At 41.6% G+C, this 18,389-nt stretch overlaps 1 protein-coding gene across 1 annotated transcript; it reads left to right on the top strand.

Moving 5' to 3' along the window:
* Positions 1-416: 416 nt before the first annotated feature.
* On the top strand, positions 417-18,366 carry fbxo25 (F-box protein 25). Its single transcript, XM_064991251.1, has 10 exons — positions 417-500; positions 906-1,040; positions 8,941-9,044; positions 9,231-9,280; positions 9,475-9,567; positions 9,736-9,829; positions 10,605-10,789; positions 12,269-12,451; positions 12,731-12,874; positions 17,611-18,366. Exons 2-10 carry the CDS (start codon positions 913-915, stop codon positions 17,698-17,700), a joined length of 1,071 nt encoding a protein of 356 aa, XP_064847323.1. The 5' UTR covers positions 417-500; positions 906-912; the 3' UTR covers positions 17,701-18,366.
* The last annotated feature ends 23 nt before the right edge of the window (positions 18,367-18,389 follow it).

The raw sequence follows: 18,389 nt of genomic DNA, 5'->3' as shown, positions 1-18,389 counted from the left end.
TTGCGCAGATATAACTTTCTGATTTAAAAATTGTTTTATTGTCAATGTACTTTTTTAAAACCAAAATGTCAAATCGAACCTTATAGTCCCAAGGTCACGATTTGTAACTGGGATATCATGACAGAGCTAAATAGCCTATAGTGGTATCAAAATATTACATGTCTTAGAACGAAGTCAACCCATACCGTTCAGTTTCGCAAGCTCGGCATTATATCCCTTCCCCATATCCAAACCAATACACTCGGATACATGTGCGAGGTTTCTATCACGTGTATACAAATTTCTTAGCAAAACACAGTAGATAAAAAAGATAATGATTGACAATAGTGACAGCCAATCAGCGATATAATTCCGGGTAGCAACAAGATAAAGAAAGCTAACACGTCCAATCACAGAAAGGCAGGAGGCGTGTCACATTCTATTGTACGATATGTTTACTTCCGTCAATATTTCCAGAGCAAAGCTGCGTTTCTCAATTCAACAACCTAATCGCTCTCTAAGTAAGTTTGGTTTGATTGTTTTATTGGGAAATATATGTTTAACTAAGAAACACAATAGTCCTCTGTCTCTATAGTCTGTTAATCTTTTTCCGGATAATCAGTTTGCGAGCTAACGTTAGCTGTCATTTGCTCTGCCTTTTTCTAACTCGGCTCAACCAGAGAACTGTGCTTGACAGATATCCGCAGTAGTAGTCAATATTTAACAATGACTTTATCGTTATTGTACATTCGACAGTGTTGACAACTGATGTTGATTTAAAAAAAGAACTAGAAATCGCTATCTAAAATGTGTCATCTCTCCTCACAGCGATTTATTTTAACCGTGGCAATACAACAATACACACACACAGGTACAGTAACTAACTAGCAGCTAGCTACACAAACATCTCCTTGCACATTCCCCAGGTGAAGGATGCCTTTCTTGGGCCAGGACTGGAGGTCGCCAGGATGGAGCTGGATCAAAACCGAGGATGGCTGGAAGAGGATCGAGTTCTATGGAAATGAATTGAGGGACAACAACAATGGAATAGACTTGGAAGAGTAAGTGCCGTTTACGTACGTGCCCTCATCGCTCTTAATAATTCACCTATTGATATATACATGCATACAGTACCAGTCAACATTTTGGACACACGAACTCATTCAAGGGTTTTTCTTTATTTTTACTATGTTCAACATTGTAGAATAATAGTGAAGACATCAAAACTATGAAATAACATATGGAATCATGTAGTAAACTGAAAAAGTGTTAAACAAATCAAATTAAATGTTAGACAGCTTTTCTATGCTCTTGGCATTCTCTCAACCAGCTACACCTGGAATGCTTTTCCAACAGTCTTGACAGTCTTGAAGGAGTTCCCATATATGCTGAGCACCTGTTTGCTGCTTTTCCTTCACTCTGCGGTCCAACTCATCCAAAACCTTTTCAATTGGGTTGAGGTTGGGTGATTGTGGAGGCCTGTTCATCTGATGCAGTGCTTTGATGCAGCACCTCTGGTGCAGGGCTCTAGCATCTCAGTGCTAGAGGTGTCACGACAGACCATGGTTTGATTCCAGGCTGTATCACAACCGGCCGTGATTGGGAGTCCAACTGGGTGGTGCAAAATTGGCCCTGCGTTGTTACTGTTTGGCCGGAGTAGGCCGTCATTGTAAATAATAATTTGTTCTACAAATGTACTTTTAACAAGACACACATGCTAATTGGAATGCATTCCAGGGAACTCATTCAAGGATGTTGGAAACACATTCCAGGTGAAGCTGTTTGAGAGAATGCCAAGAGTGTGCAAAGGGTGGCTACTTTGAAGAATCTCAAATATATAAAATGATTTGTTTAACACTTCATTTTTTGGGGGGGTTACTACATTATTCCATATGTGTTATTTCATAGTTTTGATAACTTTGATATTATTCTACGATGTAGAAAATCTTCCAAATGAAGAAGAACCCTTGAATGAGTAGGTGTCCAAACTTTTGACTTGTACTGGGTGTGTGTATATATACTACTCTGCCTGTTTCTCATGAGTTGCTGTATGCTTGAGTTGATTTGTAGAACACACAAAGTATGCCACCTTTAAAAAATGTATAATAACGTTCATACACATGTCAGTAATATAACCATGTGAAATAAATCTAGTTCATGTAAAGTCTTATCATTCAGATCGATGACAATTGACGTTGACTCTGTTTTGATTGGTTAGTATTAAATCTAATAAAGTTGGCTATAGCCTTTGCTTTTTGGCTCCATTGCAGATGAACTATACAATGAATCAACGGATGCTCATATGCTTGAAATGATCCTCATTAAAAGCCCTGTGTCATGTAAATTTCATCACAAAAATAAAAAATGCTCAAAATAATAGATATTTACATGACACCCTGCACCATCTATGATATTGTCTTGTATTAGCTGTTCTGTACATTCAAGCAGCATCTGGTAGCCTTTCTGTATGAAGAATCTACCATTGTCACTCCCCACACTCTATTTCACCATTTGGATATTGGTTTCCATTGAAAAACAGGGTTTTGAGCAGAGATGTAGTCTGCCATTTATTACTGATCCAATGGCTTTCCTCACTGAAACGTGTGCAGTGGTGGGGAAAAGTAGCCAAGTGTCATAGATGCACTTTAGTAAAAGTAAAGATGTCTTTTAAAATAAAATGATTCAAGTGAAAGTCACCCAGTAAAATATTACTTGAGTAAAAGTATTTGGTTTTAAATATAGTTAAGTTTCAAAAGTAAATGTAATCGCTAAAATATACTTAAGTATCAAAAGTGAAAGTATAAATAATTTCAAATTCCTTATTTTAAGCAACCCAGATGGCACAATTTGTCTTTATTTAAATGTAAGGAGAGCCAGGGGGTACACTTCAACACTCAGACAATTTACCAACGAAGCATTTGTGTTGAGTGAGTCTACCAGATCATAGGCAGTAGGGATGACCATGGATGTTCTCTTGATAAGTGTGTGAATTATAAAATGTTCCTGTCCTGCTAAGCATTCGAAATGTAACGAGTCCTTTTTGGTGTCAGTGAAAATGTAAGGAGTAAAACGTTCATTATTTTCTTTAGGAATGTTGTGGAGTAAAAGTTGTAGAAAAATATGAATAGTAAAGTACAAATACCCCAAAAAACTACTTAAGTCCTTTACACCACTGAACACGCGTGTGTGTGTGTGTGTGTGTGTGTGTGTGTGTGTGTGTGTGTGTGTGTGTGTGTGCGTGGGTGGTTAGGAAACCCCTCTGAATCGGAGACGTGTGGGGGGCTACCATAATCGACATTAGGGTTGGAAACTTTCCAGTAAATTTCAGGGATTTTTCTGGAAATTTTCCATGGGAAGTTAAGCCTGGGAATTTTGCTTAGTATACACAAGGCAATTCTAGGTCTTGTGGCATATTTTGGTTAAACTATCCCCAATTCAATGGAATTGCAACCCTCTGCATGCACAATGCATTCTTCCATCACATGTACAGCTGATTCTCAAGATCTTGCACACTAATGAGATGCTATTGAGCCCACACTACTACACTGTCTGAGCCAAGGACTACATGCTTTCTGGTAAGTTTTGATTATGGTACTGGGTGGGGTGAATATATTTTATATGACATAAATACTTTTTTGTTAACTGGTATATAGTAGCCTACAGCACAGTGTGTTTAAATCATTTATAACTTGTTAACAATTTCTGCTAGTTAGTTTTTGCTACCATGTGGGGTTTAGCTTGCATGAGCCTGCTAACCGAGTATAAATTCACCTGTTTCCATACAGGTTTCATTTTAAAACATGTATCTTACAAAGGAGTTGTTTAATCTAGCTGCTTAACTATTTATCTGTACATGGAATTGTATTTTAACTAATTTATTTCCTAATCTTTACAGGAAAATGCCACGGGCACCATCTGATGTGTCAGTGCAGCTAATGTATTAGGAAAAGCTGTGTACATTTGCATAAACTGTGCCAAATCAAATGTGAAGAATGCAACAAAAATGCACAATCATCTGGCCATGTGCATACATTTCCCTCAGCACTCACAACAAGCAATCTCTGACAAAGTCCCTCTACTTCTATTGGAGGTGAAAATGATGAATCGGACACCTTATTGATAGCAACAGCTCATGATCCTGGAATCAGAATTTTTTTTTTGACTCAACGGAGGAACGTAGTCAGAGAAATGCTGATGAATGTCTTGTTCGAGCTGTGTATGCAACTGGTTCATATCTGATGCTCACAGGCAATGTGTATTGGACGAGATTTCTGAATGTTCTTTGCACAGCATACACCCCTCTAACCAGACATTTATCAACTCATTTGCTGGATAAAGAGTTCAGTCTTCAAGTGAAGGTCAAGCAAATCATAGAGAAAGTAGACTGTATTGCAATCATCTGTGGTGGGTGGTCAACAGACACACTGATCTCTACATTGCAGATGAGCTGAAGGCAGTCATCAATGACCTTGGACCACAGAATGCATTTGCACTGGTGACAGACAATGCTGCGAATATGAAGGCTGCTTGGTCTAAAGTGGAGGGGTCCTACCCTCACATCACACCCATTGGCTGTGCTGCTCATGCATTGAATCTGCTCCTCAAGGACATAATGGCACTGAAAACAGTGGATACCCAAACATTTCCTTGGCTCTCTTGTAGAGTGTATGTGGAGGGTCATCAAGTTATAGCAGCAATCTACCTCACCAAGCAAAGAGAAGAATAAGAGCACCACATTGAAGCTGCCCAGCAACACCCGTTGCAATCATGTCTACTTATGATAAGGTTTATGTTTATGTCTCCATATGATGTGGTAAATATATCAAATGCAAAAAACATCTACATTTTAAATGGTATTCATATTAATTCCCATGGAAAGTTTCCACCTCTGAATATTCCCCAAAATGTGCAACCCTAATCAACATCCACAGCGCCCGGGGAACAGTGGGTTAACTGCCTTACAGATTTTTACCTCGTCAGCTTGGGGATTTGATCCAGCAACCTTTCGGTTACTGGCCTAACGCTCTAACCATTTAATGATAGGGTTATTGAAGCAAGTCTCGGAGTAAAGTGAGTCAGTCACCTAATAAAACAGATCCAACTGGTGAAGATGTGCCATAGGATGAAGGTAAACTGAGAAAGATCTCTGTGTTATCATCATCATCAGTGTGGGTTAAGGACAGTTTTTTTTTTTTTTTTTTTTTTTTTTTTTTTTTTTACCCCTTTTCTCTCCCCAATTTCATGGTATCCAATTGTTAGTAGCTACTATCTTGTCTCATCGCTACAACTCCCGTACGGGTTCGGGAGAGACGAAGGTTGAAAGCCATGCGTCCTCCGATACCCAACACAGCGCACATCCAACCCGGAAGCCAGCCGCACCCATGTGTCAGAGGAAACATTGTGCACCTGGCAACCTTGGTTAGCGTGCACTGCGCCCGGCCCGCCACAGGAGTCGCTGGTGCGAGATGAGACAAGGATATCCCTACCGGCCAGGCCCTCCCTAACCCAGATGACGCTAGGCCAATTGTGCGTCGCCCCACGGACCTCCCGGTCGCGGACGGTTACGACAGAGCCTGAGTGCGAACCCAGAGTCTCTGGTGGCACAGCTGGCGCTGCAGTACAGCACCCTTAACCACTGCGCCACCCGGGAGGCCCTAGGACAGAGTGTTTTTAAACAGATGTGTCCGGTTCCTGTTTCTCCCACAGCCTGTCAGACATTAAGTGTGAATACTGATAATAGTTGTTTGTTTGACTGATTGTCTGAGGGAACTGACTCCATACCCGCTAGCTGGAGGAGGATACCCAGGCACACACATCAATACAAACATGTCTAGTTTCTCTTAGATTCCGTCCCCAGCTATGCAACCTGTGGAGAGTTGTATTGTGAAATAGACATGACTGGCAGATTCATAAGTCAGTAGGGGAGAGTGGGGTATCAGGTGCCATTTTTTTATTTATTTTTTTACCTTCATCACTATGTCAAGAGAAATATAATTTTCTTTCTAACAAAGATATCTACATATATTTCAGGATGTTGTGGATCCCTGGAAATAATTTGCATTAATGTAAACATAGCTTGTCTAAAAAAAGTGTTCTCATCTCTTGGCACAACTTACCCTGGGTGTGGGGAAGCCTAAATTGAGTATAAGGGCAGGGTAAGTTAAGGTAAAAATGTTCCACATCTGTACTGAATGAAATATTAACACCCTCTCTCACATCTGTTCTGACATGTGGTTCAATTTAACATACACTAGCAAACCTATTGAATAAAGTTGCCAGGAGTTTTCCTACCCTCCTCTCTCTCAGGTTTTCTGGCTGATTCATATTTATGGAATGCTATAATTGGGTGCATGGGTTTGACCCTGCATTGTATTGCCATATAAAGAGATGTAGAAGGATTTAATATGCAGGGAGTCCTTGTGTTCATCAAATCAGCATGGCCTTTTATACAATAGCAGTGGCTACAAACAAGTTATTTTTGTCTGTCTCTTGTCAGTTAAAATGGGGTTTTGGGCAGTCTGACTTCTCTCAGCAGGAGTGCTGGCCTGTTATCTGCAGGAAACATGTTCTGTTATGTCCTGTGGACTGTGGTGATAGTGAATGCTGAGGCTTTTAGACCAGGGGTTTTCCCATTCAGACCTAGCTCTGTCTAACGCCTGTGGTGCTCCAGTCTAGACAAACAAAACAGATTTGGAAAAATAAAAATCTTCTGTTTGGAAGTGGCAGAGTATTACATCTGATTGTTATCGTTTTTTGTTGTTGTTGTGGTGATGCAGTCGCTATTTATCTCAGATGGTTATAATAGTATAGGCTAGTCGCAGAGTACCTTTTTTTTTTAATGGTGTCATCAAATCTAGGAGTTGGCCATCCAGTACCTCACAGTACAACAGTTGACAATAAACATCCTAATAATACCTCACAGAAAAACAGATGATGACATTGCACAACACAATAACCAATGACATAATTTCCTCTCAGTGACTCCTCTAAAAAACATCCCGACTCAAAGGCCAATGACATCATACAGTAGCCATTGACTGCTAAACAAACACTCCCACAGACCGACATCATTATGCCTGCTAATGTACTGATCCAAGTCCAACACAGTAGTTCAGCTCTCTCTCAGTCATTTAGCTGATGCCATGTAAAAGGTAAACATCGACTGTCAAAGCCCCACATTGACTGTACAGAGTATATTTTGAGTAGTTTCAGAGCCAACATTGCTCTGTTCCTCTTGTCTGAGGGTTTTTGTTATTCCTTCTCTGTCCAGGCATGCTGCAGTGAGAATCCTCTGTGAAATGTTAGTTCATTGCATTCCTGACCTCTAATTCCCTGTTACTGATTTGTGTGTGTGTGTGTGTGTGTGTGTGTGCGCTCGTTCGTGCTTTAAGCAGTGGGACCAGTGCATAAAACGTCCTGAATTAGCCTCCAGCCTGGATAAGCTGCATGTGTCACATGCAAAAAAAATTGATCCACACCAATGAATTGCTTCATCTCCAGCCCCCTACCTGTGGTCAGTCTGTGTGGATCTGAGACAGGCTGGAGGGAGAGTCTCAGAGCTCTGCTCCTGAGATGGTTACGTGGTAAGGCTGAGCACATGTATTACTAATGCATAGAGAGCATCAGTGGACCACTCACTTTGATCTAGCAGCCAGTCCTCATTAAACCTGCTGATTGTCTGTGTAGAGAGAGAACGCAACACCCATAGAGATCAGAGCAAGGTGATGGTCAATGAAGTTCCAGATGCACTATGTTCCAGATAACAGTAGCAACAACCACAAAACCATTTTGGAGCAACAACATGGACTAGGGGTTAAAGAGGTAGTTCACCCAAATCACTATAAACTCATTTTATGGAGAACATGTGACTATTTAATCTGGGAAATAGTTTTTACAGCCTTTAAAATATATTTTGAAAGCCTGACTGATAGAGCCAATACATTTCCCTGTGGTACAGGTATGCTGTTGGACTGAGGATTAAAGCCTGTTGCCATATATTTGAAATGTAATGAAGTCCAGTGGGAGTAATGAAAGCTCTGCTGATACAAAGAGGGCAAACCAATCTCTGTCAAGGGCAAGACCAGAAGTTTTATTGATTTAATCTATTTATTTTCAGTTCATTCCTTTGGCCTACGTGGCAGTGCAGGAATATTATCATATGGTCTGAGTTGGGCAAGAAAAAGTACATTCATAATTTGTGTTTTAGTATACTGGAGCCCTCGGAGATACTGGCCTCGAGCCATACTTTCACAAACCTGTTTGAAGATGTAATCTGAAATTTGTCCGAGTACTGAAACGTCCCCTAAGCGTAGCCCCAACAGAAGTATCACTATGAATTGTAGCCATGAATGCAAAACAAGGCATACTCTGCCACTCCACAGGCAGCCGTGTAGCCACGGGTACACACGGAACATAGACCAGGACTGTAGGAAGTTGATAGTTGCGGTATAATCTGGATTTTGAGATTAGCTGCCTGTGATGGGAAGTTGATTTGCTGCTAGATATCTTATGCTTGCCTCAATGATACAATGACAGTGATACAAGCTGTGATCTGTGACCTATTGGAATACAGTCATATACACACCCTGGCATCAATGCAAGTCAGAGATTTACGGAAATCTGAAGTTTAGTGTTTATCTGAAAGTGGTTTCCTAGATAAAGAGATTAGCAGATCTTGTCCAGCATTAGAGCTGATGTTATGGTCGGAAAATAGTCCCTGACCTTCTCCATGAGTCTTTTTGAGAAACAAGAGGTCAGCCAGGTCAGATCAGGGCTGTGCCAGTCTTAATCACCTCAGAGAGGTAGTCAGGCAGTCATCTGGGCATGGCCAGGCTGTGGCCTTCTGCAGTGTGGACAGCCACTTAGTTTGTTACATAAATACACTGACGTCCAACATGCCAACACTCATAAACAATATTATTAACTCACTCCTTTCATGTTTACCTTGTCTTTCTGAAACAGGCTCTGCGATGAAAACAAAGAGAATCTGTTTACTGGAAATGTGTGCGAGGTAGTCGCCAAAAAGAGGAAAAAAGACTTCTACAATAACAACACCAAATCACAGTGTGAGTAGCACTGACCGCAGCCATCTTATTCCCATTAAAGGTCTTTGGGGGAAAATGGCCAACCACGAGCTATTAGGAATGCTAGCCAGCTAGCATGAGGTTTGGCAACTGTGGTTTAACAAAATAGTTCTGATAAATAGCAAAGTAAATCTCTTTGACTCGGTTTTCTTTTCTCTCTTTTCCCAGTTGTTTACCAGGAGAAGTGGATCTATGTTCAGAAGGAGAGCACAAGAGAGGTGAGGAAAGTTTAGGTCAACCGCACCATATAACAGTGCAACCCAAGACCTGGCATGTGGATACACTGTTTATGCTAAATTTAATGGACAGTAAATAATACTGAGAATGTCCACTAGATTTTGTTTATTGCCCATTCTACTCTTTACCATACATGGTATGTGTTTTGGTAATTAAGTTTGTGTTATGACCTTAGAGACATGGATACTGCACGCTAGGGGAAGCCTTCAACCGTCTAGATTTTTCCAGTGCCACTCAGGACATCCAGAGATTTACCTATGTGGCAAAAGTAAGCTGTTGGCTAACTATCTGAATTATAAGCATGATTTAGCTTGATCACTAAAACTGCGTGTATCAATACTACTGGATATGTGTTGATACCAGTCCTTGGTTTGTGTCCTGTCCTCTCACTCTTTTACTTCCCTCTCTCTTACCCTCTCGCTCTCCCTCTGTGCAGCTCCTCCAGCTCATAGCCAGGTCTCAGCTGCCGTCCCTCAGTGGAGCAGCTCAGAAGAACTACTTCAATGTGCTGGAGAAGATCGTACGGAAGGGTGAGCGAGACGGAGAGGGATATGTCCTCATCATGCTGTACCTCCCTGGTCTGTACTTAATGGCCTGTCAGAATAACACCGTGTAACCACAGCACATTGCCTAATGGCACAGCCCCTGGTTTTAGCTCTGAGCCATACTTACATTAGTGTTGGCACTGCTCCCTGGTTGGAGAAGTGAAATGCAGCCTCATGCTTTCTCTGAGAACAACACGTCTCTCTGTTCTCAATTCTATGCCCTCAAACTGACAGTCTAATACTGGGTTTCTTGGCATTGTTTGGTCTCGTCAGTGTGGCAGTAGACCCGGTCCCACTGCTGCCTTGTCAGTGATTGTCCCGCCACTAAACCACACAGCTGTAGTGCCCCGTCATTACTGAGCTGCTGTTGCCGGGCGGATCAAAGGAGCCATCAGATCTAAGCTTTAGGTCACACAACCACATGCCTCAGGAAGGAAAACATGAATTAGCTGCAGTATATAAAGACCTATTTTGCTTGGGCTTCATGCATGCCTTGAGAGTACAGTACGTTCTTCAAATGGTGGTTTTGCTTTGGGAGTAATGGTAAAATGCTTCGACTTTTGACAAAGATTTTCCTGTACAGTTAAAAAAATATATATATATATATATTTATATTGAATTTGACTACGTTTCTTCCATTACAAAAACATAACATTTATCTCTCGAGAGACCTGGTATGAACGACAGTGAATATTGATGTAGTTATAGGGTGTTTTTTTTACACTGTTTTACACTGTGTTTGTTCTCTCTTTGTGTCCAGTTCTGGAGGACCATCATAACCCTCGCCTTATCAAGGAGCTGCTGCAGGACCTGAGCTCCACCCTGTGCATCCTGACCCGAGGCATGGGCAAGTCTGTCCTGGTGGGCAACATCAACATCTGGGTCTGCAGGCTGGAGACCATCCTCAACTGGCAGCAGCAGCTCAACAACCTGCAGATACCCAAGGTAGAGTATGGGGGGGGACAAGAGGTACCTATGTAAGAATGCTGTTTATTGACTATAGCTAAGCATTCAACACCATAGTACCCTCCAAGCTCATCATTAAGCTTGAGGCCCTGGGTCTGAACCACGCACTGTGCAATTGGGTCCTGGACTTCCTGACGGGCAGCCCCCAGGTGGTGAAGGTAGGAAACATCCCCTCCAGTCCGCTGATCCTCAACACTGAGACCCCACAAAGGTGCGTGCTCAGCCCCCTCCTGTACTCCCTGTTCATCCATGACTGCGGGGCCAAGCACGCATCCAACTCGATCATCAAGTTTGCAGAAGACACAACTGTAGTGGGCTTGATTACCAACGATGACGAGATTGTCTACAGGGAGGAGATGAGGGCTCTGGGAGTGTGGTGCCTGGAAAACAACCTCTCACTCAACATCAACAAAACTGATGATCGGGTGGTGCGGTCTGCCCAACGCATTACCGGGGGCAAACTACGCGCCCTCCAGAACACCTACAGCACCCCTTGTCACAGGAAGGCCAAAAAGATCATCAAGGACATTAACCACCCGAGCCACTGCCTGTTCACCCCGCTATCATCCAGAAGGCGAGGTCAGTACAGGTGCATCAAAGCTGGGACCGGGAGACTGAAAAACAGCTCCTGTCTCAAGGCCATCAGACTGTTAAACAGCCATCACTAGCACATTAAAGACTGCTGCCTATAGGCATAGACTAGGAATCACTGGCCACTTTTTAAGGAATGGAACACTCACTAGTCACTTTAATAATGTTTACATATCTTGCATTACTCATCTTGTATGTATATATTGTATTCTATACTATTCTACGGTATCTCATTCACTTAATGTTTACATATCTTGCATTACTCATCTCATGTGTTTATACTGTTTTCTATACTGTTCTACAGTATCTTAGTCCGTTCCACCTTGAAATCGCTCGTCCATATGTATAACGTCTTAATTCATTCCTACTTAGATTTGTGTGTATTGGGTATATGTTGTGTAATTTGTTAGATATTACTTGTTAGATATTACTGCACTGTCGGAGCTAGAAGCAAAAGAATTTAGCTACACCCGCAATATCTGCTAATTACGTCTGTGACCAATAACATTTGATATTGATATGATTTGGCACGGTGACAGCGTCAGTCATCGGGTCCTCTCAGTGTTGTATTGTGTAGTGGAATGCTGCAGCCCCAGCCAGCCTGGGATATCCTTGATATCTTGTTCTGATGTTTGGCTGAATCTAAATCAGACTGGCTAGGCTTCAGAGATAGACTGGTTAGTTTTCTGTCTCATTATCAAGGTGGTTAATGTTGGCTTTGTAAAAAGTTATGTCTTCTGTACTTAGACGAGTGCCGTCTGTTTAGTTTCAAGAGACGAGAGACCTCTTGCTTGGAGGATAATTGACCTGGTAGTTATGTGACAATCTTGCCATAGTTTCAACATACGTATATTTCTCCCCCCCCAGCAAATGTCCAATGGGATGACGCTGCGTGACCTGCCGCTAGACATGCAGAACAACATCCTGTACAAGTTCTCCGACGCCTGTGACATCATCAACCTGGGACAGGCCACGCCCACTCTTCACATGCTCAGTGAGGACCGGCACCTGTGGAAGAAGCTGTGCCAGTTTCACTTTGCAGAGAAACAGGTAGAAGTCACTGGGTATCTAAACATGGCATTCAATGTAATCAGTGTCACAAACTGCTTGAATACAGGGTCATGTTCAGTGAGTAGTACACAGTGACCACCAGAGTGCAGTGTTGCCACATTTAAAATAAGGGAGGCATTCTACATAAGGTCTATGGAGTTGAACATGAAATGGTGGTCATTTAGAAAATAACTCAGGAATTACCCTTCGGAGTTACCATAGCATCTCTTTCTTTCCTTTCCCCCTGGTGTCAACCGTGTTTTCTCCTTGTGTGTGTAGTTCTGCAGGCATCTGATCTTGTCAGAGAGGGGCCATGTGGACTGGAAGGTCATGTACTACACCCTACAGAAATATTACCCCAAGAGAGAGCAGTACGGAGACACACTGCACTTCTGCAGACACTGTAGCATCCTCTTCTGGAAGGTAAGAACAAGAAGACACACTAGACAATATGACAGCATCTCAAATGGCACCCTATTCCCTACATAGTGCACTACTTTTGACCTGGGCCCATAGGGAATAGGGTGCCATTCCGGACACGTATTATGGGTTACATAGCTGCATATCAGGGGGACTCCCATAATACATATGCCTATTTTTAGGTTGATATTAATATTAGATTTATTAAGCATTTTTACAAGTTCGCAATGTGCTTATCAAGAAGGAAAAGTAAACTAAAATGTAAAATAAAGTTTCAAAGTGGAGAGTGAGTTTTTGAGTCCGAGCCAGGAGAAATCTTTGTATGTGATGTCATGGTGACCTTTGGCTGTGTTTATGGGGTTTGGGGTCAGCTCAGGACTGAGTTTTACCCTTTAGAGGACGGTAGCGCATTTCCGTCGATTCACAAATGTTTCTGCCGTAAAGAGGGAAATGCCCACTTGTGATACGGCTTTGGAAACATTTGGGACTTGACTTTCATATCAGCGAGAAATTATTTTTCAATTCCAAAAGATACACTTACTGTATGCAGTTTTAGCACAGTTGCACATGACTGTTGTGAATAATGCATGCTTCCAGAAAGACACTTCCTGCCTTCGCCATTGGAAATGTGAGCGCAAGGTGGGAGGATGTCAGCTGGAGGCTGTTATTGTGCTAAAACTGCGTACAGTAAGTATATTTTGTATTTGAAAGATTATTTCTCGCTGATATGAAAGTGAAGTTCCAAAAGTTTCCAAAACTGTATCGCCAGCAAGGATTATTCATGTGTCTGGGTCTTTCTATGAACAATGGGGACAATGTGTGACATTGGGATCAACATTTCAAAATCGTATGAAACAAAAATCAAAAGGATTTTCATGTAGTTTCATGTGTTCTTAGAGGAATAAAAGTGAATATGTGCAAATCGCCTCATAACCACCTATACAACAACCTATCAAATGTATTTATAAAGCCAAATGTCACAAAGTGCTATATAGAAACCCAGCCTAAAACTCCAAACAGCAAGCAATGCAGATGTAGAAGCACGGTGGCTAGGAAAAACTCCCTAGAAAGACAGGAACCTAGGAAGAAACTTAGAGAGGAACCAGGCTCTGAGGGGGGGCCAGTCAGTCATCTTCTGGCTGTGCCAGGTGGAGATTATAAGAGTACATTTTAAAGCCAGATTGTTCGTCTAGATGTTCAATCATTCTTAGATGACCAGCAGGGTAAAATAATAATCCATGGTTGTAGAGGGTGCAACAGGTCAGCAGTCAGAGCAGTCAGAGGTCAAGACAGTCGGTCCAGGATAAGGCAGCACGTCAGGTGAACAGGTCAGGGGTCTATAACCGCAGGCAGAACAGTTGAAACTGGAACAGCAGTATGACCAGGTGGACTGGGGACAGCCAGGAGTCATCAGGCCAGGTACAGTGCATGCGAAAGTATTCGGCCCCCTTGAACTTTGCGACCTTTTGCCACATTTCAGGCTTCAAACATAAAGATATAAAACTGTATTTTTTTGTGAAGAATCAACAACAAGTGGGACACAATCATGAAGTGGAACGACATTTATTGGATATTTCAAACTTTTTTAACAAATCAAAAACTGAAAAATTGGGCGTGCAAAATTATTCAGCCCCTTTACTTTCAGTGCAGCAAACTCTCTCCAGAAGTTCAGTGAGGATCTCTGAATGATCCAATGTTGACCTAAATGACTAATGATGATAAATACAATCCACCTGTGTGTAATCAAGTCTCCGTATAAATGCACCTGCACTGTGATAGTCTCAGAGGTCCGTTAAAAGCACATGTACTGGCCTGTCTCCTGGTAGCGCCTCCATGCTCTGGACACTACGCTGACAGACACAGCAAACCTTCTTGCCACAGCTCGCATTGATGTGCCATCGTGGATGAGCTGCACTACCGTCTCATGCTACCACTAGAGTGAAAGCACCGCCAGCATTCAAAAGTGACCAAAACATCAGCCAGGAAGCATAGGAACTAAGTGGTCTGTGGTCACCACCTGCAGAACCACTCCTTTATTGGGAATGTCTTGCTAATTGCCTATAATTTCCACCTGTGGTCTATTCCATTTGCACAACAGCATGTGGAATTTATTGTCAATCAGTGTTGCTTCCTAAGTGGACAGTTTGATTTCACAGAAGTGTGATTGACTTGGAGTTACATTGTGTTGTTTAAGTGTTTATTTTTTTTGAGCAGTGTATAAATGTAAGGTGACTCTTTTTGTTAGAACCATTTGATTTTGCAATGCATACATTATTTTTGATTTGTGTGCCCATAAACTGTTTTCACCCCTTAACATAAGGAGACACTAAACGTAGTTTCACATTTCTGAGATCTCTATACAAAAAACTCTTGACAGCTCGGTCCAGGATTCTTACAGGGTTCAAATACAATGTCTAATTTAACTGATTTAATGATTAGCATATGATATAACGACAGCTTACACTGCCATAAATGCAAGGAGAGAAGTAAGTTGTCACACGATTTTGGACAAATCCGTCAAGACCCCAACCATGATTAAGGGTTAAACATAGGTTGGCTATATAGCTGTGACACCCCCCCCCCTATATTTAATGTAATGACATGAGAGAAAAAACATCCTCACTGGTACCCTAGTTTATAGAAAGACCCTTCTAAGCATTAAAACGGAGCATTGGGATTGTAGTCCACATGTAGCCAGCGGTGGTCCATATACATTCACCTTAGAACCCTAGGGATGGCTGTATGCCCCCGTTGGGTTCTCGGGAGCTGGACAGGGATGTACTGTGAGTAAAATGTACAGCCAAAACAATCTTTATCAGTAATGTGTAGTCACAACCACCCCCAAAAATATTCAACATAGTCTCTCTGTGTATTGAGACTTGTTTATGCACTTTAAATAAATAAATTATCAACTTATGGTGTTAGAAGTGATTCATCATTTGGGTGGAGAAAACCAGCCTCTTTTCCAGAACCAACAAACTGCTTAACTGCCCCTCTCCTTTTTGCTAGCAGCATGTAACTTTAGCACATTCCTCTTACCTCAGCCCTTAGTAATTTTCATGATTTTGTTTTTTTGATTCATTTTTTTTTTTTTAAGTAATTTGAAAGCCAGATGTTTTAGGCTTAATTATAGTGAAGCAAGTCAATTCTGGTCTTCATATATACAGAACAAAAATATAAATGCAACATGTAAAGTGTTTGTCATGATTCATGAGATGAAATGAAATATAAGATTCCAGCAAAGTTCCATATGCACAATATATTATTTCTCTCAAATTCTGTGCACAAATGTGTTTCCATCCCTGTTACTGAGCATTTCTCTTTTGCCAAGATAATCCATCCACCTGACAGGTGTGTCATATCAAGAAGATGGTTAAACAGCATGATCGTTACTATGGTGCACCTTGTGCTGGGGACAATAAAAGTCCACTCTAAAAAATGTGCAGTTTTGTCACACAACACAATGCCACAGATTTCTCCAGCTTTGAGGGAGTGTGCAATTGGGATGCTGACAGCAGGAATGTCCACCAGAGCTGTTGCCAGGGAATTGAATGTTAATTTATCTACCATAAGCTGCCTCCAACGTCATTTTAGAGATTTTAGCAGTACATCCAACTGGCCCCGCAACCGAAGACCACGTGTAACCGCGCCAGCCCAGGACCTTTTAAGTTTGAGTTACCCTTTTAAAAACCTTTTCAGTTGAACCCAGAACATGAATAATTAACGTTTTCTACACTATAAATGGACTATTCCCTGGGGATCTACAGGTTTAGCATGTTGGTTGGGCTTTAGTTTGCTAACGTTAATGCTTATGACTGTGCTAATCCCGAACCTAAGGAGGAAACTAATCTGTGAAACCAGACAAATTATTCACATGCGGATCAAAGACCAATGAATGAACTGACTAACCCTCATTGACAGATTTGACCTATTTTCCTTATAAGAAACCGACATTTCATTCAAAAGCATGGGTTATAGCAAGGTTATTGTTAATGACTGTTATGAATATTTGTTTCACCTTTATAGCCCCACTTATGATGCTCATGAATAGAAGGACTGGTCACACCATTGCTATTAAGACTCAAATGTGTGAGCAGGCTGAGCCCATATGAGTACATCACCTTGCCAGTTCCTCTCACCACTAACTAGTGTTATGAAGCAGTACTAGACTTTAAACAACCTGAGTATTGTTCTGGGCTCCTCCTGCAAGTACTGTAACTCTCCTAAATTTAGAGAAATGTGCCTTCTATTTCTCCTCTGGCATTGTAGATTGACCCCTCTTTCCTCTCAGTGCCAACCAAGGCTTTGTTAGAACCATACAGCCTCCCATCCAGCCTCCTTCTGTTTCTAATCTTTTAACCTTTCTGCATCCCTCTCCATCCCTCTCTTGTTCCTTACTTCCTGCCTCTCTTCCTGACTCCCCATGTACTTGTCCCTGACCCCTAAAGGACTGCCACCTTGCCTTATTATTCAAGGTACTTTCCTTCCCCTCATGTCTGACTCTCTGGCCACCATTTTGTTTTCTGTTGTCCTGGTGATGAATTATGTTTTAGACTCGGCTTGTTGTCACTCGTCTTCTGGTTTGTTATGCTTTTTTTGCTTTGAAAATGACTACGGTTGTGATTTTTATTTTATTTGAGAAAATGTATTTTAGGCACTGTTGTCCTGTCTGACATAGAACTCGTATGAATGTGTGATGCTATAGTATAGTAACAATGGCTCTCCCTCCTGTCTCCTAGGACTCTGGACATCCTTGTACAGCCAACAATCCCGACAACTGCCTCGTGCCTGTTTCACCTCAGCACTTCATAGACCTCTTCAAATTCTAGACCTCCTTTTGATACTCCAGACCAGGAGAGGGGTGACTTACCCCCTCCTCGCCTTGCCTCTCCTCTCCGTGTATAGCGTGTGTAAAAACAAAGGGCTCAGAGGAAGAAGACATTTTGTTGTTTCATATTTGTCTGCATATTTTTGACTCTGACTGAAAACAACAGAGAGGAAAAGAGGAGATATGTTTTTGAGTGTGAGGCATGGATGGCATTAAAGAGAACTGCAGTGCTTGTTATTGACACCTTGTTGGGAAATAACAACTGATTATTCCATGTGATGGCTTGGTGGCCATTTTGCCTACTGTTTTATTTTTTCCTTCTTGGTAACAGAATGTATGTCCAATGTAGATGTAGGTCTCTGTTTATGTACAGTATATCTCCTCCTGTGTATTTTCGCCCTGCATATTTGAGGCGTCAACACTAAAAATAAATGTTCATGTTTGCTGTAACAATGACTTTTTACGATACACCTTTTGTCAGAACTTTCAAGTAGACAGTAATGAAATGTGAACATGACTTTATGGGGGGTTGTAATATTGCTTTAACATTCCTACTGAGATGTAACTTATAGTTGGCTACTCTTGTTGGTATAATCATTCATTTCCTGTGATGGAAGCGAACTAATTATAATAAAGGTATTCATGGCTGTGGTTGCTATGGGAATCATCTGACCTTTGTCCTTTTAAAAT

Source organism: Oncorhynchus masou, chromosome 16 (assembly GCF_036934945.1).
Source record: "Oncorhynchus masou masou isolate Uvic2021 chromosome 16, UVic_Omas_1.1, whole genome shotgun sequence".
Taxonomy (NCBI): domain Eukaryota; kingdom Metazoa; phylum Chordata; class Actinopteri; order Salmoniformes; family Salmonidae; genus Oncorhynchus; species Oncorhynchus masou.
The sequence above is the reverse complement of the archived record's forward strand: the minus strand, read 5'-3'. Positions and strand labels throughout refer to the sequence as shown.

What these genes read in the sequence shown, in the direction of transcription:
- fbxo25 (XM_064991251.1), top strand. Translation starts at nt 913, where the DNA reads ATGCCTTTCTTGGGCCAGGACTGGAGGTCGCCAGGATGGAGCTGGATC. An exon ending in AATGGAATAGACTTGGAAGA is followed by an intron (nt 1,041 to 8,940) that starts GTAAGTGCCGTT and finishes TTTCTGAAACAG; the next exon opens with GCTCTGCGATGAAAACAAAG. An exon ending in ACAACCTGCAGATACCCAAG is followed by an intron (nt 10,790 to 12,268) that starts GTAGAGTATGGG and finishes CTCCCCCCCCAG; the next exon opens with CAAATGTCCAATGGGATGAC.